The 22137-nt window shown below is 45.3% G+C and overlaps 1 protein-coding gene across 2 annotated transcripts in view; it reads left to right on the forward strand.

Annotated features, from left to right (window-relative positions):
- Positions 1 to 20635: 20635 nt before the first annotated feature.
- The window catches only part of TRMT44 (tRNA methyltransferase 44 homolog), a 36071-nt gene continuing 34569 nt past the window's right edge, over positions 20636 to 22137 (forward strand). For both annotated transcript variants that reach the window (XR_016037484.1, XM_055434644.2), the window contains exon 1: positions 20636 to 21321. Coding sequence is in view for 1 of the 2 variants with exons in the window: in XM_055434644.2 (XP_055290619.2) it covers positions 20670 to 21321 (652 nt within the window). In the remaining variant the exon portion in view is untranslated. The remainder of the gene's footprint in view (positions 21322 to 22137) is intronic.

Here is a 22137-nt window from a genome sequence, read left to right on the forward strand (position 1 = left end):
TCATCTTTTCAGCAAGCTGTACGAGCAGCTAGGTGAGAAGGTGATCTTGATGCTTTGGTTTTGTCTGCTATCGTGACTGAGGTGCCCCCTGATGCTCAACTTCCACAAGGCGGGGTACAATTTGAGCATACGCCTCTCTCTTTTAAAACTGTTAAGATTAAACAGGCAGGCACACAATATGGAGCTACATCCCCTTACCCCACAGGTCTTAGGGGCTGGCTCAGCCTGAACGACTCATTCCACATGATTGGAAATGATTGCTAGAACTTGCCTATCCACTTTGGAATTTTTACAATTCCAAACAAGGTGGCAAGATGAAGCCTCTCAACAGGTTCAAAGAACTGCAGCTGCTAATCCTCCTCTTAATATTACTGTGGAGCAGTTTAATGGAGTCAGGGGCATATCAAGGGATTCAGAGACAACTACAATTCGATGATCAGCTTACAGGTCAAATGAGATTGATTTGTCTTGGGCCCCGGGACAGTCTCATCCTTCCTCTGTTAATGTGAAACAACCCAGTGGAGAAACTTAGGCTGATTTTATCGCCCATTAAAGCAAAATCTGGTGAGAACAGTTGCTCAAATTGAAATAACAGAGATGTTACTACCGATGCTTGCCTATGACAATGCAAATTCAGAAAGTCGAAACATTTTACGGCCTCTTAAAGCACAAGGAAAGCCTCTAGAGGATTTTATTAAGGTCTGTCATGATATTGGATCAGAACCCTATAAGATGCAATTGTTGACTCAAGCCATTATGGGCTTGAAACAACAAGCGAATTAATAGGATAAATGTCTTAGTTGAGGTAAGAGAGGACATGTGCAGAAAAACTGCAAGACTAATAAAAATACACCTAATAAGCCTACTCCCACAAAAGAACAGACACCTGGATATGCCCTCGCTGTAATAAAGGCGATCACTGGGCTAATCAGTGTAGACCTAAATTCCTAAAAATGGGTCCCCTTTGTTGGGAAAATGGAAGAAGGGCCCCGCTCGGGATCCATCAAACAATATGAGCTCTCAACAAACCTGGAACACTGTTCCTTTTCTGTACCCAGCCAGCGATCAGCCGTCATCCAGCTCTTCCAAACCATACACCCGGGTTATCGACCTCCTTCCTACAACCTCCAGGAGCGCAGCACTAGATATCCTCACCATTGATAATTTACTTCTCATGCCAACTGTGAGAATGGATAAAATCCCCACTGCAATTAAAGGTCCAATACCTAAAGGAAGTGCGGGGTTATTATTCAGTTCAATTCAGTTCAGTTCAGTCGCTCAGTCGTGTCCGACTCTTTTCAACCCCATGAATCACAGCACGCCAGGCCTCCCTGTCCATCACCAACTCCCGGAGCTCACTCAAACTCATGTTCATCAAGTTGGTGATGCCATCCAGCCATCTCATTCTCTGTCGTCCCCCTCTCCTCCCGCCCCCAACCCCTCCCAGCATCAGAGTCTTTTCCAGTGAGTCAACTCTTTGTATGCGGTGGCCAAAGTATTGGAGTTGCAGCTTCAGCATCAGTCCTTCCAATGAACACCCAGGATTGATCTCCTTTAGAATGGACTGGTTGGATCTCCTTGCAGTCCAAGGGACTCTCAAGAGTCTTCTCCAGCACCACAGTTCAAAAGCATCATTCTTTGGAGATCAGCTTTCTTCACGGTCCAACTCTCACATCCGTACATGACCACGGGAAAAACCATAGCCTTGACTAGATGGACCTTGGTTGGCAAAGTAATGTCTCTTCTTTTTAATATGCTATCTAGGTTGGTCATAACTTTCCTTCCAAGGAGTAAGCGTCTTTTAATTTCATGGCTGCAATCAGCATCCGCAGTGATTTTGGAGCCCAAAAAAATAAAGTCAGTAGTTTAACAAGTAAGGGAGTTCAAGTCCTAATGGGGATTATAGGTGAAGATTATGAGGGCGAGATTTCTGTTATGATGAAACCAGAGTATCCTTATCAAGTAATAAAAGGAGATCGTATAGCTCAATTGTGATTATTACCTATATCACTACTAGTAAATCTCATATTAAAAGAACTGGAGGATTTGGAAGTACCGGAAAATGGGTATATTGGCAAACTTTTGTATCTGATTCTAGACCCACATTATCTGTATATACCAATAATAAGCAATTTTCAGGACTTGTAGATACTGGAGCTGATGTTTCTATAATATCTGAAAAGCATTGGCCAATTTATTGGCCTTTAACAGATGTTCCTATTATGTTAACTGGAATTGGAACTATGCAAAATATTCAGAAAGGTACTAATAGTTTGACCTGTTCAGATCCTGAACAACAACCTGCAGCTTTACAAACTTTAATTGCAGATATCCCTATTAATTTATGGGGACTAGATCTATTGATACAATGGGGAGCTTAGGTAACAATTCCTACTATATCTCCTCAAGCTAAACAAATTGTGGCAAATATGGGGTATAATCCTGTTCAAAATACACAGGATTTTTAGTGGGGGCCACTCCCGAACAACAAAAAACAGCACTTAAATTGACATGGAAATCTGATGAGCCAGTTTGGACAGAGCAGTGGCCCCTTTCACATGAAGCGTTACAGGTTCTTGAACAGCTAGTAGAGGAACAATGATCTGTTAATCATATTTCCTCAACTACTAGTCCCTGCAATTCTCCTTTCTTCGTTATTAAGAAGAAATCTGGGAAACGGAGAATGTTAACTGATTCAAGAAAAATTAATGCTATAATCAAACCTATGGTTGCTTTACAACCTGGCATTCCGTCACCCTCTATGATACCACCAAATTAGAAAATAAAAATCATTGATCTTAAAGACTGTTTCTATCCTGTTCAAAGAATCTGACGCTATCTGTTTTGCCTTTACTGTACCGTCAATTAATAATAAAAAAGCAGTGTATCGATATTACTGGAAGGTATTGCCACAAGGAATGCTTAATAGTCCTACATTATGTCAATTATACGTCTCCACATCACTTGAATTTTTTAGAAAACAATTCCCTCATGGTTATATTATCCACTATATGGATGATATTCTTTTAGTGTCTCCTTCTGCTGAAGAAATTCAACATATCTTCTTAAATACAGAGATTAAATTAAAAGAATGTGGGTTATATATTGCTGTTGATAAATTACAAGAGCAGGAACCATATACCTATTTAGGATATATATTGCAAAGAAATATTATTAAACCACAAAAAATACAAATTCGAACTGATTCCTTGAAAACTTTAAATGATTTTCAGAAATTATTCAGTTCAGTTCAGTTCAGTCACTCAGTTATGTCCGACTCTTTGCGACCCCATGAATCACAGCATGCCAGGCCTCCCTGTCCATCACCAACTCCCAGAGTTCACTCAAACTCATGTCCATCGAGTCAGTGATGCCATCCAGCCATCTTATTCTCTGTCATCCCCTTCTCCTCCTGCCCCAATCCCTCCCAGAACCAGAGTCTTTTCCAGTGAGTCATCTCTTTGTATGAGGTGGCCAAAGTATTGGAGTTACAGCTTCAGCATCAGTCCTTCCAATGAACACCCAGGATTGATTTCCTTTAGAATGGACTGGTTGGATCTCCTTGCAGTCCAAGGGACTCTCAAGAGTCTTCTCCAACACCACAGTTCAAAAGCATCATTCTTCGGCGATCAGCTTTCTTCACAGTCCAACTCTCACATCCATACATGACCACTGGAAAAACCATAGCCTTGACCTGACGGACCTTGGTTGGCAAAGTAATGTCTCTGCTTTTACAACCATCTTTAGGAATTCCCAATCATTCCTTAACACACCTATTTCAAATCCTACAAGACTGATTTAAATAACCCCCAGGTACTAACAGAACAGGCTAAACAGGAGTTGGATTTTGTAAATCAAGCTATAGAGCAAAGACAACTTAAACAAGTAGATCTGACTGTGGCAATTTCTTTACTTATTCTTCCTACTTTAGATTCCCTTACAGGAATATTATGGCAAACACAGGGTGTCCTTGAAGGGGGATTTTTATCCCACACTCCTAAGAAAATAATCACTTACATAATGCTTATTTCCTTTCTTGTTTCAAAAATGAGATCCAGATGTATTCAACTTTCTGGTTATGATCCGTATGGAATTGTTCTTCCTTTCACTAATGAGCAAACCCATAGATTATTTGTTACCAGTATGGATTGGCAAATTGCCATTGCTGATTTCACAGGTGAGGTTCATAACCATTTTCCAAAGTCACCTTTGATTACTATTGCTGCTAAACACAAATGGATAATTCCTATTATTATGAAAACAATTCCTTTTGTTTATGCTCCCGTGTATTTTACTGATGCAAATAAAACTCTCAAAGTTGGTTATACTGGGCCCACAACAAAGGTTTGACAATCGACCCTAACCTCTGTTCAGCAAGCTGAATTAGAGGCTATTGCTACCTTATTATAGGATGTTTCTACAGCATTAAATATTATACCAGATTCTCAATATGCTGTAACACATTTGATAACACAAATTATTGAAACCATATCGCTACCAAAGGCTTCTTCTAAATCATCTATTATTACAATATTATCTCAGTTACAAAATACAGTAAGACTTCGTTCTGCCCCTTTTTACATTACACATATCAGATCTCATTCTAAATTGCCCGGACCATTGGCAAAGGGCAATGATTCCTCGACTCTTTGTTCATTGCTTTTCTTACTCCTTATGAATTTCATCAACTCACACATATAAATACACATGGCTTGATGAATAAGTTTCAATTATCCAGACAAGAAGCCCGAAATATTGTTTCTGCCTGCCCCACATGTACTCTTACTCACCACGTTCCCACTACTACAGGGGTTAATCCCAGAGGTCTTTTTCCCAACGGTATTTGACAGACTAATGTTACTCATGTCCCTTCTTTTGGACGTTTGGGAGCTATTCATGTTTCTGTGGATACTTATTCGGGCATGATTTATGCTTCTGCTCATTCTGGAGAAACATCTGCTCTTGTTATCTCACATTTTTTGCAAGCCTTTTCTTACACGTGCCTACCGAAACATGTTAAAACTGATAATGGCCCTGCGTATGTAAGTCATGGATTTGCAAAATTCTTATCTGATTGAAACATTTCTCATTCTACAAGTATTCCATATATTTCTCAAGGCCAGGCTATTATTGAACACACTCATCGTACTCTAAAAAATATTATTTAAACAGAAAGAGGGAGAAACGTATGGCATACTGATGACACCAAAAGAGAAATTATCCCAAGCTTCATTTACTTTACATTTTTTGGATTTACGACTGGATCATTCAACACCAGCAGCAACACTGCATTTTCAGAACACCGTTCTTAGTGAAAATTACAGTCCTGGTCAAATGATTGCGGATAATACTCCGGAGTGGTGGGAAAATGCTATGAACGATTAGTGTAAGGGTCTTAGACTTAAGAAAGGATGAGGTTATGCTCCTGTCATTTCAGATGGCGGACAACACCACCGGGTACAGGAAGACCTGCCGGAGAAAAGAAAGAGGACATGGCTGGACACCAACCCTCCCGGAGAGCCGCCAGTGACGGGGGCGGCAAGACTGACAACCCGCAACCGCCCACGTGAGGCCAATGAAGGAACTGACCGTTGAAGGCAGGAAAGCGGTCAGGGAACAGGGACAGCCTGTGACCTCGCTGCCTCGTTCTTGGTTACGTTATCTGTGATCACCACTGCGTCTGGCGGCAAATCACCGAGAAATTCGACGGAAAACAACAGCAATTAGCGACTATGGCTTTGGCTTCCATACTCAACAATAATCACCAAAAATAAGCTTCAAAAACTAAAAAAGGGGAATATGTAGGGAATATTCTATGCACAGGCCTGTACTATAATTAACAGGGCTTCTTTGAAAAATAAGAATGATTTTCTCATCACCCCCAGGCAAAGGGCTGGGAGCAAGTAAAAAGTACATCATGGAAAAACATCTTGCAAACAAGATGTTGAAGTACTGATGCGACTGATGGAAGACCACTAGGGACTTGTCATAACCAAAGACTTGGGGGAGTTTTGAGAAATGTCGTCACTCGATGACGGCCTGCAGTTTAGACACGGAGGACTGTGCATTGTATATCTTTATCCCTGATCCGAGGTTGTAAAAAAACAGATATCTCTAGAGCACGTACAAGGAAGGAGGTGTTAGCAATAAAAGGCATGCAAGGATTAGGACCTGGGCTTTTGCCTGCGAATGGCATCAGCCCCCTGATCCCCACCTTATTTCTGAGTCTTATTTTTCCTTTCTCTTCTGCAGCACCACTCCCTCAGGTCGGTTTGTTGTTGGGCTGGTCCGACACTGGAGAATTCCATGGACTGTATGGACTGTGATGCTGCAGAGTCGGACACGACTGAGCGACTTTGACTTCACATTGCTTACCCAGTGTCATCTTGATTATTTTAAGCACAGTTCATCTTCAGTTTCAAGGTTGGTTTGTTCCCCTTGAGACCACTTCTCAGAATTGTGGCAGCTTCAGTTCAGTTCAGTCGCTCAGTCGTGTCCAACTCTTTGCGACCCCATGAATCGCAGCACGCCAGGCCTCCCTGTTCATCACCAACTCCTGGAGTTTACTCAAACAGTCTAGTCATTATGTAGTTTAACTTCTTCCACTCGATGGGGGTGGGGAGTTCACTATTTGCAAAACAGCTCAAAGGATAAAGCTCAGGACATTATCTATAGCCTTTGAGGAGGAAGTAAATGTCCTTGACTTTGTTTAATGACTAAACTATTACTATTTGGTACTCTAAAAGTATTTTATGTTTTTTTGCCCATGCCATCCATCTTGTACCATTTTAGTTCCTCAACTAGGGTTTGAATCCAGGCCATGGTAGTGAGAGCTCTGAGTCCTGTCCACTGGACCACCAGGGAACTCCCTTATTATTTGGTCTTGTTTGACTGCTTTCCTCTGCTTCTGCATTTTCTTATTTCTCTGGTTCATTTATTCTTTGGCTAAAGTTTTTCTGCAGACAAAAGGCAGGCAGAGGACACGGAAGGGGAAGACTTAAGGGTCCTGCTCTGTTTCACTCTTGTCCAAAGGCCTTGGCCTCCAGGTTTCTGCTCAACGATCACTCTTATCTGTGCATGTGACATGCACCAGGGCTGCAGGGACCAAATCAGCCAGGGCCAGCAAGGGGACAGCCTCAGGGCCCAGAAACGGAACAGCACGGAGGCTGAGAAACAGGCATTTTGTTTTGTTTCTGAGGAACTGAGCCCACAGTTAAATCAAGCAGCTTGTTCTGCACGAGTAGCCAGGCAGACACCGGGCCTCAGTGCTGTTTCGATTATGGACATTACTAACAAGGTGGACAAGAAAACAAAGGCACTTTGCACCCTGAGCGCCACTAATACGAGTCAGGCCAAGCCCCTAACGAAAACGTTGCTCTTGGCCTTGGGAAACCAGTGACTGCAGGTAGCTGGTGATCTTTGCAGAGCTGAGAAACACGGGGGAAGGCTGCCCTGCACCCTCCACCCGCCCAGAGTGAGCGAAACTGTGCCCCTGGGAGCCTCTCTGTTGTGTTCTGTGCTCTGTATTAGGACAGCCAGGTCTTCCTCAGTCAGGACTCCCTTGAAGAATTTTCCCCACCACAGCTGGTTCTATTTAACTCAGTCATCACTGAGTCCTCCTTTCACGACGCCTTTCCTTCAAGATTGGAGGAGATTTATAGCGTAAAACAAACAAACAAGCAAACGAAACAAAAACTTCCTCCTGCGACCTCTGCACCATTCGTCTTGACTGTTGCACGTTTCTTGTTCCATGATCAAGGTTCCTCAAGGGTGGGAACTTATTTAGCTCTGCGTCCTCAGTGCTAAGCCCAGGTCCCTTCACATGTGAGCAACTAGGCAGCTTTGTTAGTCAGATTAATCTTTCGGCTGCCCCACAGGCTAGTTTCCTGTGATTAAACTACCGGACAATTGCCCTCATCTCACACGCTAGCAAAGTCATGCTCAAAATTCTCCAAGCCAGGCTTCAGCAATATGTAAACCGTGAACTCCCAGATGTTCAAGCAGGTTTTAGAAAAGGCAGAGGCACCAGAGATCAAATTGCCAACATCCGCTGGATCATGGAGAAAGCAAGAGAGTTTCAGAAAAACATCTATTTCTGCTTCATTGACTATGCCAAAGCCTTTGACTGTGTGGATCACAATAAACTGTGGAACATTCTGAAAGAGATGGGCATACCAGACCACCTGACCTGCCTCTTGAGAAACCTGTATGCAGGTCAGGAAGCAACAGTTAGAACTGGACATGGAACAACAGACTGGTTCCAAATAGGAAAAGGTGTACGTCAAGGTTGTATATTGTCACCTTGCTTATTTAACTTATATGCAGAGTACATCATGAGGAACGCTGGGCTGGAAGAAGCACAAGCTGGAGTCAAGATTGCTGGGAGAAATATCAATAACCTCAGATATGCAGATGACACTACCCTTATGGCAGAGAGTGAAGAGGAACTCAAAAGCCTCTTGATGAAAGTGAAAGAGGAGAGTGAAAAGGTTGGTTTGAAGCTCAACATTCAGAAAACAAAGATCATGGCATCTGGTCCCATCACTTCATGGGAAATAGATGGAAAAACAGTGGAAACAGTGTCAGACTTTGTTTTTTTGGGCTCCAAAATCACTGCAGATGCTGATTGCAGCCATGAAATTAAAAGACGCTTGCTCCTTGGAAGGAAAGTTATGACCAACCTTGATAGTATATTAAAAAGCAGAGACATTACTTTGCCAACCAAGGTCCGTCTAGTCAAGGCAATGGTTTTTCCCGTGGTCATGTATGGTTGTGAGAGTTGGACTGTGAAGAAGGCTGATCGCCGAAGAATCGATGCTTTTGAAATGTGGTGTTGGAGAAGACTCTTGAGAGTCCCTTATACTGCAAGGAGATCCAACCAGTCCATTCTGAAGGAGATCAATCCTGGATGTTCATTGGAGGGACTGATGCTAAAGCTGAAACTGCAATACTTTGGCCACCTCATGCGACGAGTTGACTCACTGGAAAAGACTCTGATGCTGGGAAAGGTTGGGGGCGGGAGGAGAAGGGGACGACGGAGAATGAGATGGCTGGATGGCATCACCGACTCTGTGGACATGAGTTTGAGTGTACTCCGGGAGTTGGTGATGGACAGGGAGGCCTGGCGTGCTGTGATTCATGGGGTCGCGGAGAGTCGGACACGACTGAGCGACTGAACTGAACTGCCCCACAGGCTAAACATCTTTGGATAGCACTGGAGGTTGCCTCTCCCCAAATACATAGTAAAGAGGGAATTCACAGGGCCTGGACTCCATCTTAGGCCTGTTCATGCTAATCATGCTTGGCCACCTCTCCAATGGACTCTGAACTCTGTGCTTAGTGCCGATGGAAACTATAACAGAAGGATAAGACCCGCTCTGGACAGGGGAATCTTGAAGATCATATCCAGGTTCAGTTCAGTTCAGTCGCTCAGTTGTGTCCGACTCCTTGCAACCCCATGAATCACAGCATGCCAGGCCTCCCTGTCCATCACCAACTCCCAGAGTTTACTCAAACTCATGTCCATAGAGTCGGTGATGCCATCCAGCCATCTCATTCTCTGTCGTCCCCTTCTCCTCCTGCCCCCAATCCCTCCCAGCATCAGAGTCTTTTCCAATGAGTCAACACTTCACATGAGGTGGCCAAAGTATTGGAGCTTCAGCTTTAGCATCAGTCCTTTCAATGAACATCCAGGATTGATCTCCTTTAGGATGGACTGTTACTCATCGCCTAAGAGAAAACATACTCTAATCACCCCTGCCTCCGGACAGGTCATAAATTTTTTCTGTATCTATCGGAATGTAAACACAGGCTTATCAATTATTAACTGATTGGAATGTAACCGCGGGCTTATTGATTATTAACTGTTTGAAATGAAACCGCTGGCTTATTGATTATTAACTGTTTGGAATGTAACCGCGGGCTTATTGACTATTAATTGTTTGAACACGTAACACGTGAATGATGGGGTTATTGTGGTTGTATTTACCCTTCCTTTGTTTATGTAAGTCTCAAGGAATTTGGGGTGGTGGGTTCGGACACATACACATGGGGTATAAAAGATTTTCACAAATGCTGGTCGGGGTCCTTGGCTAAGAGGAGATTCTGCCTTGGGCCCGCCTGTGTAATAAACTGCACTCCACTATTTGCCTTGTCCTTCTGAGTGAGTTTGTTTCCCGGAATGCGTGGCTACAACATTTGGTGCGTGGGCCGGGAAACTCCTCACTTTGAGGAGACAAGTCCCATTTGGGACTACTCCGACGCCTTGAGGCTTAAATCTTCTAGAGGGGGGAAGGCGCCTCACCCTTCTGGAAAAATGCTGCTTCTCAAGGACTGGACCTTTCACGTTAGCAGGTAGTGGACGGCAGCAGGAGAAGTGAGCACTCAGGTGAGGAGGAACCCACCCGGCAGGGTGGAAGAGGGGGCCTGATCACCCCCCTGGGAGGGACTAGAAGGAGCGGGGACCCACAGGAGCCTGGAATAGGCAGGCGGTGATTGCTTGCTACACAGGTCGACAAGCGTGCTAGGGCTTCAGTTCAGTTCAGTCGCTCAGTCCTGTCCGACTCTTTGCAACCCCATGAATCACAGCATGCCAGACCTCCCTGTCCATCACCAACTCCCAGAGTTCACTCAAATTCATGTCCATCGAGTTGGTGATGCCATGCAGCCATCTCATTCTCTGTCATCCCCTTCTCCTCCTGCCCCCAATCCCTCCCAGCATCAGAGTCTTTTCCAGTGAGTCAACTCTTCGCATGAGGTTGGATCTCCTTGCAGTCCAAGGGACTCTCAAGAGTCAACACCACATTTCAAAAGCATCAATTCTTCGGCACTCAGCTTTCTTCACAGTCCAACTCTCACATCCATACATGACTACTGGAAAAACCATGGCCTTGACTAGACAGACCTTTGTTGGCAAAGTAATGTCTCTGCTTTGTAATATACTGTCTAGGTTTGTCATAACTTTCCTTCCAAGGAGTAAGCGTCTTTTAATTTCATGGCTGCAGTCACCATCTACAGTGATTTTCGAGTCCCCAAAAATAAAGTCTGACACTGTTTCCACTGTTTCTCCATCTATATTCCATGAAGTGATGGGACCAGATGCCATGATCTTTGTTTTCTGAATGCTGAGCTTCAAGCCAACCTTTTCACTCTCCTCTTTCACTTTCATCAAGAGGCTTTTAGTTCTTCTTCACTTTCCGCCATAAGGGTAGTGTCATCTGCATATCTGGGGTTATTGATATTTCTCCCAGCAATCTTGATTCCAGCTTGTGCCTCTTCCAGCCCAGCATTCCTCATGATATACTCTGCACAGAAGTTAAATAAGCAAGGTGACAATATACAGCCTTGATGTACTCCTTTTCCTGTCCAGTTCTAACTGTTGCTTCCTGACCTGCATATAGGTTTCTCAAGAGGCAGGTCAGGTGGTCTGGTATTCCCATCTCTTTCAGAATTTTCCACAGTTTATTGTGATCCACACGGTGAAAGGCTTTGGCATAGTCAATAAAGCAGAAATAGATGTTTTTCTGGAACTCTCTTGCTTTTTCCATGATCCAGTGGATGTTGGCAGTATGATCTCTGGTTCCTCTGCCTTTTCTAAAACCAGCTTGAACATCTGGAAGTTTACAGTTCATGTATAGCTGAAGGCTGGCTTGGAGAATTTTGAGCATGACTTTACTAGCGTGTAAGATGAGTGCAATTGTGCGGTAGTTTAAGCATTCTTTGGCATTGCCTTTCTTTGGGATTGGAATGAAGACTGACCTTTTCCAGTCCTGTGGCCACTGCTGAGTTTTCCAAATTTGTTGGCATACTGAGTGCAGCACTTCCACAGCATCATCTTTCAGGATTTGAAATAGCTCAATTGGAATCCCATCACCTCCACTAGCTTTGTTCATAGTGATGCTTTCTAAGGCCCACTTGACTTCACATTCCAAGATATCTGGCTCTAGGTGAGTGATCACACCATCGCGATTATCTTGGTCGTGAAGATCTTTTTTGTACAGTTCTTCTGTGTATTCTTACCACCTCTTCTTAATATCCTCTGCTTCTGTTAGGTCCATACCATTTCTGTCTTTTATCGAGCCCATCTTTGCATGAAATGTTCCCTTGGTATCTCTAATTTTCTTGAAGAGATCTCTAGTCTTTCCTATTCTATTGTTTTCCTCTATTTCTTTGCACTGATCACTGAGGAAGTCTTTCTTATTTCTCCTTGCTATTCTTTGGAACTCTGCATTCAGATGCTTATATCTTTCCTTTTCTCCTTTGCTTTTCACTTCTCTTCTTTTCACAGCTGTTTGTAAGACCTCCCCAGACAGCCATTTTGCTTTTTTGCATTTCTTTTCCATAGGGATGGTCTTGGTCCAATGGTACAATGTCACGAACCTCCGTCCAGAGTTCATCAGGCTCTCTATCTATCAGATCTAGTCCCTTAAATCTATTTCTCACTTCCACTGTATAATCATAAGGGATTTGATTTAGGTCATATCTGAATGGGCTAGTGGTTTTCCCTACTTTCTTCAATTTCAGTCTGAATTTGGCAATAAGGAGTTCATGATCTGAGCCACAGTCAGCTCCTGGTCTTGTTTTTGCTAACTGTATACAGCTTCTCCATCTTTGGCTGCAAAGAATATAATCAATCTGATTTCAGTGTTGACCATCTGGTGATGTCTATGTGCAGAGTCTTCTCTTGTGTTGTTGGGAGAGGGTGTTTGCTATGACCAGTGCATTCTCTTGACAAAACTCTATTAGCCTTTGCCCTGCTTCATTCCGTGCTCCAAGGCCAAATTTGCCTGTTACTCCAGTTGTTTCTTGACTTCCTACTTTTGCATTCCAGTCCCCTATAATGAAAAGGACATCTTTTTTGGGTGTTAGTTCTAAAAGGTCTTGTAGGTCTTCATAGAAGCATTCAGCTTCGGCTTCTTCAGCGTTACTGGTTGGGGCATAGGCTTGGATTACTGTAATATTGAATGGTTTGCCTTGGAAATGAACAGAGATCATCCTGTCGCTTTTGAGGTTGTATCCAAGTACTGCATTTCGGACTCTTTTGTTGACCATGATGGCTACTCCATTTCTTCTAAGGGACTCCTGCCCACAGTAGTAGATACAATGGTCATCCGAGTTAAATTCACTCATTCCAGTCCATTTTAGTTCACTGATTCCTAGAATGTCTATGTTCACTCTTGCCATCTCCTGTTTGACCACTTCCAATTTGCCTTGATTCATGGACCTAACATTCCAGGTTCCTATGCAATATTGCTCTTTACAGCACCGGACCTTGCTTCTATCACCGGTCACATCCACAACTGGGTATTGGTTTTGCTTTTGCTCCATCCCTTCATTCCTTCTAGAGTTACTTCTCCACTGATCTCCAGTAGCATACTGGGCACCTACCGACCTAGAGAATTCCTCATTCACTATCCTATCATTTTGCCTTTTGATACTGTTCATGGGGTTCTCAAGGCAAGTATACTGAAGTGGTTTGCCATTCCCATCTCCAGTGGACCACATTCTGTCACACACTCTTCGCATGAGGTGGCCAAAGTATTGGAGTTTTACTTTTAGCATCAGTCCTTTCAATGAACATCCAGGACTGATCTCCTTTAGGATGGACTGTTACTCATCGCCTAAGAGAAAACATACTCTAATCACCCCTGCCTCCGGACAGGTCATAAATTTTTTCTGTATCTATCGGAATGTAAACACAGGCTTATCAATTATTAACTGATTGGAATGTAACCGCGGGCTTATTGATTATTAACTGTTTGAAATGAAACCGCTGGCTTATTGATTATTAACTGTTTGGAATGTAACCGCGGGCTTATTGACTATTAATTGTTTGAACACGTAACACGTGAATGATGGGGTTATTGTGGTTGTATTTACCCTTCCTTTGTTTATGTAAGTCTCAAGGAATTTGGGGTGGTGGGTTCGGACACATACACATGGGGTATAAAAGATTTTCACAAATGCTGGTCGGGGTCCTTGGCTAAGAGGAGATTCTGCCTTGGGCCCGCCTGTGTAATAAACTGCACTCCACTATTTGCCTTGTCCTTCTGAGTGAGTTTGTTTCCCGGAATGCGTGGCTACAACATTTGGTGCGTGGGCCGGGAAACTCCTCACTTTGAGGAGACAAGTCCCGTTTGGGACTACTCCGACGCCTTGAGGCTTAAATCTTCTAGAGGGGGGAAGGCGCCTCACCCTTCTGGAAAAATGCTGCTTCTCAAGGACTGGACCTTTCATGTTAACAGGTAGTGGACGGCAGCAGGAGAAGTGAGCACTCAGGTGAGGAGGAACCCACCCGGCAGGGTGGAAGAGGGGGCCTGATCACCCCCCTGGGAGGGACTAGAAGGAGCGGGGACCCACAGGAGCCTGGAATAGGCAAGCGGTGATTGCTTGCTACACAGGTCGACAGGCGTGCTAGGGCTTCAGTTCAGTTCAGTCGCTCAGTCCTGTCCGACTCTTTGCAACCCCATGAATCACAGCATGCCTGACCTCCCTGTCCATCACCAACTCCCAGAGTTCACTCAAATTCATGTCCATCGAGTTGGTGATGCCATGCAGCCATCTCATTCTCTGTCGTCCCCTTCTCCTCCTGCCCCCAATCCCTCCCAGCATCAGAGTCTTTTCCAGTGAGTCAACTCTTCGCATGAGGTTGGATCTCCTTGCAGTCCAAGGGACTCTCAAGAGTCAACACCACATTTCAAAAGCATCAATTCTTCGGCACTCAGCTTTCTTCACAGTCCAACTCTCACATCCATACATGACTACTGGAAAAACCATGGCCTTGACTAGACAGACCTTTGTTGGCAAAGTAATGTCTCTGCTTTGTAATATACTGTCTAGGTTTGTCATAACTTTCCTTCCAAGGAGTAAGCGTCTTTTAATTTCATGGCTGCAGTCACCATCTACAGTGATTTTCGAGTCCCCAAAAATAAAGTCTGACACTGTTTCCACTGTTTCTCCATCTATATTCCATGAAGTGATGGGACCAGATGCCATGATCTTTGTTTTCTGAATGCTGAGCTTCAAGCCAACCTTTTCACTCTCCTCTTTCACTTTCATCAAGAGGCTTTTAGTTCTTCTTCACTTTCCGCCATAAGGGTAGTGTCATCTGCATATCTGAGATTATTGATATTTCTCCCAGCAATCTTGATTCCAGCTTGTGCCTCTTCCAGCCCAGCATTCCTCATGATATACTCTGCACAGAAGTTAAATAAGCAAGGTGACAATATACAGCCTTGATGTACTCCTTTTCCTATTTGGATCCGGTCTGTTGTTCCATGTCCAGTTCTAACTGTTGCTTCCTGACCTGCATATAGGTTTCTCAAGAGGCAGGTCAGGTGGTCTGGGATTCCCATCTCTTTCAGAATTTTCCACAGTTTATTGTGATCCACACGGTGAAAGGCTTTGGCATAGTCAATAAAGCAGAAATAGATGTTTTTCTGGAACTCTCTTGCTTTTTCCATGATCCAGTGGATGTTGGCAGTATGATCTCTGGTTCCTCTGCCTTTTCTAAAACCAGCTTGAACATCTGGAAGTTTACAGTTCATGTATAGCTGAAGGCTGGCTTGGAGAATTTTGAGCATGACTTTACTAGCGTGTAAGATGAGTGCAATTGTGCGGTAGTTTAAGCATTCTTTGGCATTGCCTTTCTTTGGGATTGGAATGAAGACTGACCTTTTCCAGTCCTGTGGCCACTGCTGAGTTTTCCAAATTTGTTGGCATACTGAGTGCAGCACTTCCACAGCATCATCTTTCAGGATTTGAAATAGCTCAATTGGAATCCCATCACCTCCACTAGCTTTGTTCATAGTGATGCTTTCTAAGGCCCACTTGACTTCACATTCCAAGATATCTGGCTCTAGGTGAGTGATCACACCATCGCGATTATCTTGGTCGTGAAGATCTTTTTTGTACAGTTCTTCTGTGTATTCTTACCACCTCTTCTTAATATCCTCTGCTTCTGTTAGGTCCATACCATTTCTGTCTTTTATCGAGCCCATCTTTGCATGAAATGTTCCCTTGGTATCTCTAATTTTCTTGAAGAGATCTCTAGTCTTTCCTATTCTATTGTTTTCCTCTATTTCTTTGCACTGATCACTGAGGAAGTCTTTCTTATTTCTCCTTGCTATTCTTTGGAACTCTGCATTCAGATGCTTATATCTTTCCTTTTCTCCTTTGTTTTTCACTTCTCTTCTTTTCACAGCTGTTTGTAAGACCTCCCCAGACAGCCATTTTGCTTTTTTGCATTTCTTTTCCATAGGGATGGTCTTGGTCCAATGGTACAATGTCACGAACCTCCGTCCAGAGTTCATCAGGCTCTCTATCTATCAGATCTAGTCCCTTAAATCTATTTCTCACTTCCACTGTATAATCATAAGGGATTTGATTTAGGTCATATCTGAATGGGCTAGTGGTTTTCCCTACTTTCTTCAATTTAAGTCTGAATTTGGCAGTAAGGAGCTCATGATCTGAGCCACAGTCAGCTCCTGGTCTTGTTTTTGCTAACTGTATACAGCTTCTCCATCTTTGGCTGCAAAGAATATAATCAATCTGATTTCAGTGTTGACCATCTGGTGATGTCTATGTGCAGAGTCTTCTCTTGTGTTGTTGGGAGAGGGTGTTTGCTATGACCAGTGCTTTCTCTTGACAAAACTCTATTAGCCTTTGCCCTGCTTCATTCCGTGCTCCAAGGCCAAATTTGCCTGTTACTCCAGTTGTTTCTTGACTTCCTACTTTTGCATTCCAGTCCCCTATAATGAAAAGGACATCTTTTTTGGGTGTTAGTTCTAAAAGGTCTTGTAGGTCTTCATAGAAGCATTCAGCTTCGGCTTCTTCAGCGTTACTGGTTGGGGCATAGGCTTGGATTACTGTAATATTGAATGGTTTGCCTTGGAAATGAACAGAGATCATCCTGTCGCTTTTGAGGTTGTATCCAAGTACTGCATTTCGGACTCTTTTGTTGACCATGATGGCTACTCCATTTCTTCTAAGGGACTCCTGCCCACAGTAGTAGATACAATGGTCATCCGAGTTAAATTCACCCATTCCAGTCCATTTTAGTTCACTGATTCCTAGAATGTCTATGTTCACTCTTGCCATCTCCTGTTTGACCACTTCCAATTTGCCTTGATTCATGGACCTAACATTCCAGGTTCCTATGCAATATTGCTCTTTACAGCATCGGACCTTGCTTCTATCACCGGTCACATCCACAACTGGGTACTGGTTTTGTTTTGGCTCCATCCCTTCATTCTTTCTGGAGTTATTTCTCCACTGATCTCCAGTAGCATACTGGGCACCTACCGACCTAGAGAATTCCTCATTCACTATCCTATCATTTTGCCTTTTGATACTGTTCATGGGGTTCTCAAGGCAAGTATACTGAAGTGGTTTGCCATTCCCATCTCCAGTGGACCACATTCTGTCACACACTCTTCGCATGAGGTGGCCAAAGTATTGGAGTTTTACTTTTAGCATCAGTCCTTTCAATGAACATCCAGGACTGATCTCCTTTAGGATGGACTGTTACTCATCACCTAAGAGAAAATATACTCTAATCACCCCTGCCTCCGGACAGGTCATAAATTTTTTCTGTATCTATCGGAATGTAAACACAGGCTTATCAATTATTAACTGATTGGAATGTAACCGCGGGCTTATTGATTATTAACTGTTTGAAATGAAACCGCTGGCTTATTGATTATTAACTGTTTGGAATGTAACCGCGGGCTTATTGACTATTAATTGTTTGAACACGTAACACGTGAATGATGGGGTTATTGTGGTTGTATTTACCCTTCCTTTGTTTATGTAAGTCTCAAGGAATTTGGGGTGGTGGGTTCGGACACATACACATGGGGTATAAAAGATTTTCACAAATGCTGGTCGGGGTCCTTGGCTAAAAGGAGACTCTGCCTTGGGCCCTCTGATGTAATAAACTGCACTCCACTATCTGCATTATCCTTCTAAATGAGTTTGTTTCCTGGAACGCATGGCTACAACAATACCAAAGTCCTAACCCACTGTACCTGTGACCTTACTTGGAAGTCAGGTCTTTGCCAGAGAAGAGACATAGAGAAACACAAGAAGGCCAAGTGACCATGGAGGAAGAGATTAGAGTAATATGGCCACAGGCCCAGGAACACTCACAGTTGCTAGCAATTACCAGAAGCTGAGATGTAAGAAGTAGATTCTCCCACCAAGCCTTCAGACCTGTGATAACAAATTGCTACAGTTTTAAACCACCCAGTTTGTGGTACTTTGTTATGACAGCCCTAGGAAACCAAAACAGCATGAAAATCAATTACATGGTCAAAGACTATGAAGTTTAGCAATCATTTGGACTGTGAGGAAAGCTGATCGCTGAAGAACTGATGCTTTTGAACTGTGGTGCTGGAGAAGATTCTTGAGAGTTCCTTGGACTGCAAGGAGATCCAACCAGTCCATTCTAAAGAGATCAGTCCTGGGTGTTCATTGGAAGGACTGATGCTAAAGCTGAAACTCCAATACTTTGGCTGCCTCATGCGACGAGTTGACTCACTGGAAAAGACTCTGATGCTGGGAGGGATTGGGGGTGGGAGGAGAAGGGGACGACAGAGAATGAGATGGCTGGATGGCATCACCGACTCGATGGACATGAATTTGAGTGAACTCTGGGAGTTGGTGATGGACAGGGAGGCCTGGCGGGCTGTTATTCACGGGGTCGCAAAGAGTTGGACGTGACTGAGCGACTGAACTGAACTGAGCTGTCTCTTAATTCCACAGACATTGGTCTTTGCTCTTTTCTCTAATAAACTACATGACTTGAGTTAGTTTTCAATCTTTGATTCTGATAGAGACCCTTTAGAAAAAAATCTCAACTGAGGGATTAATGTTCAAAAAGACTGAAGAATCTTTGAGGATTTTTTGGAGTAGAGGGAAAGGGCCAGGGCACAACTTCTGAAAAAATGACACAGCCCAAGGACACAACTAAACTGATTAAAATCAAATAGGACCAAGATGATAGACAAGACTAGACCTTGATCCTGAATCAGCAAGTGAAATGACTGTTAAAAGACCAAGGAGTGGGTGATGGCCCAAATCCAGGAAATCTCCGCCCCCTTCCCCAAAATAGTTGGAACAGTCCTCAAACTTACTAGCATATGAAATCACCCAGCCCATAAAAACAAACCAGGCCGTGTTTCACGGCCGCCTCTGCCCTCTGTGATGGTCCACACTCTCTGTGGAGTGTGCTTCTCTCTGTATCTGAATGAACCCACTTCTTACCTATCACTTTGTCTCTCACTGAATTCATCCTGTGATGACACATCAAGAACCTGAGCTTCATTAGGTCCTAAAACCACGTACTGTGGGTTTTGGCTGGGTTTGAGTCCCAGACACGTGGGTTCAAGTCCCAAACAGGGTTTCGGCTGGGTTTGAGTCTCGGCCATGTGGGTTCAAGTCCCAATCTGAGGTAAACGGTTTCAGTATCATTGGAGTCTTCAGACTGTGAAGATGATGTTCGCGTACACTGGTTGTAACTGCCCTTTTCTGCTCCTCCTTGGACACAGGGTTTCCCTCGTGGCTCAGACAGTAAGAATCTGCCTGCAATGCAGGAGATCACAGTTTGATCTCCGGGTGAAGATCCTCTGCAGAAGGGAATGGCTACCCACTCCAGTATTCTTGCCTGGAGAATTCCAAGACAGAGGAGCCTAAAGGGCCACAGTCCATGGGGTTGCAGTCAGATGCAGCTGACCATCTGTCCTAATAAACACCACAGGGCAGCACTGGGACGTAGGAATGCATCGAGTGCAACTTTCTCACACAAAAAAGCAAGGCCAGAGTGAAATACAGAAGCAGGAGCTCTCATAAGAGGACTAATCCTGAACATTCACAAACATGGGCTCCTTGACGTTGATCAGGAACCAATATGGATACAACCAGATTGCAGACACAGGAATGATTTTAATGATTCCATAAATACACCACGGCCAGAATTCTCCAAAAGTCAACTCAGGTCATATTACTGTCGGCACCGAAACCCTTTAATGTACCCCCAGTTCAGTTCAGTCGCTCAGTCGTGTCCTACTCTTTGAGACCCCATGGACTGCAGCACAGCAGGCCCCTGTCCATCACCAACTCCCGGAGTTTACTCAAACTCATGTGCACGAGTCAGTGATGGCACTCAAACATCTCATCCTCTGTCGTCCCCTTCTCCTCCCGCCTTCAATCTTTCCCAGCATCAAGGTCTTTTCAAATGAGTCAGCTTTTCGCATCAGGTGGCCAAAGTATTGGAGCCTCAGCTTTAGCATCAGTCCTTCCAACGAACACCCAGGACTGATCTCCTTTAGGATGGACTGGTTGGATCTCCTTGCAGTCCAGAGTCTTCTCCAGCACCACAGTTCAAAAGCATCAATTATTTGCCGCTCAGCTTTCTTTATGGTCTGACTCTCACATCCCTACAGGGCTACTGGGAAAACCACAGTTTTGACTAGGAGGACCTTTGCGCGATTCTTTAGCTCAGAACTCTCCACCGGAACCACGCGCCAAGGAACTGAAAACGAGCGAGGCGGTGGCTCAGCCATCTCCCTCCCACTTCCGGCCCCAGCGCCCCGCCCCGTGACGCAAACGGGCGGCGCCAGGCCGTGTGCGTCATCGCCGCGCGCTGCTTGAGCCTGGGGGCCGAGCTGGTCATGGCCGAGGTGGGCAGGGTTGCGGTGCGCGACCCGGGTTCGCGGCTGCTCCCGGGCGGCTTCTGGGCTGCGGTGGCCGTGTGGGTGGAGAGACCGCAGGTGGCCAACAAGCGGCTGTGCGGCGTCCGCCTGGAGGCCCGGCGGAGCGTCTCCTTGCCCGAGACCGTGCACACCCAGCCCGGGCCCAGTGCAGGCCCCGCGCCCGAGCGGCTTGCGGAGGCGGGAGGACGTGGGCCCGACGCGGGGCCGGGACCCGCCCGACGTTCTCTTGACCGGGGCCCGGGCCCTCGACCGAGCGCGGGCCCCGATCAGGGCCGCCAGGAGGCCCGGGGCCGGCGCCAGCCAGAGGAGGAGCCCGGGGAAGCCGCCTCCGCCGCCGCGCAGGCTCAGCTCTCAGGGACCCCTGGGCAGCCCGGCAAGGCTGCAGCCCGGGACGGCGACCTCCCCGCCGCCGACCTGGGTGCTCTCTGGGACGCCTTCGCTCAGAGCCTCGCCGGCGGCAATCGAGAGGTGCTCGCCTTCCTCACCCGCTCCGGGGCAGGATCGCCGCCAGAGGGTCGGCGCGAGCTCGACTTGGTGCTCAGAACCGTCATCCCCAAAACGAACCCTCATTGCCCGCTTCGTGGTCCGAGGAGAGATATGGTCGTGCAAGGTATAAAGAGTGTGTTTCTGTTAGTGGCAGTTTGTCAAGAGATTCCCCACAGAGGCAGGCACAAGTTACGGTGGCAGGGATGGGTTTTAATTGGTGATAGGATGTCAGGAGCTGGAGTGGGAAATGGCAACCCCCTCTCCAGGATCCTTGCCTGGGACTCCTCGTGGCACAGGAGTCTGGTTGGGTATACAGTCTGTGGGGGTCGCAGATGAGCGACTGTGAAGGCGCAGGCCCGTCACGGTAGGGAGGAGAGTCCAGCGTGAACCTAACTCCACTCTGCTTAGTGCAAGAGTGATTGGGCGTTTTACAGAGAGAGTGAAAGAGAATGGGGCAGTGCTGTGAGGGAGTGAAAGACTAACAAAAAGCAGGAAAGGTGGGGGATGGGTCACGCAGAGCCCATCAGGGGTCTGCTAACCGATGCCTTCTGAAGTTAGCTCCTCCCCTCCCACGGAAGCCGGGGTCATAGCAACCCCATCTTCAGGTATGGGCTGGAACAGTCTGTTCTTCTGTCAGCCTTGAGTTTTCCCAAGTGGGCACTTCAGGGGGGCCCAGAGTCATGCTCGGGATGTGGTCTTGAGTTCTTGGGACAGTGACACTGTTTGTCCCAGTCGTCATGGGCTATGGCTGAACCCTAATGGGGACAGAGGAGCGTGCCTAGAGTTTGGTCCAGGAGAGCATCTTTGGCCGGGGATGTGGTTGGGTTAAAAAGCAGTCAGTAAGTGAAAAGGACTCAAGGCACCTAGTTTTCCTGTTTCCTCGTGAGGCCTTGTTGTCCTTCAGTTACTAAGTCTCGTCTGACTTTTTGCCACCCCATGG

The sequence above is a fragment of the Moschus berezovskii genome, chromosome 5, assembly GCF_049115385.1.
Source record: "Moschus berezovskii isolate FMDL1 chromosome 5, NW_MosBer_1.0, whole genome shotgun sequence".
In the NCBI taxonomy this organism is placed as follows: domain Eukaryota; kingdom Metazoa; phylum Chordata; class Mammalia; order Artiodactyla; family Moschidae; genus Moschus; species Moschus berezovskii.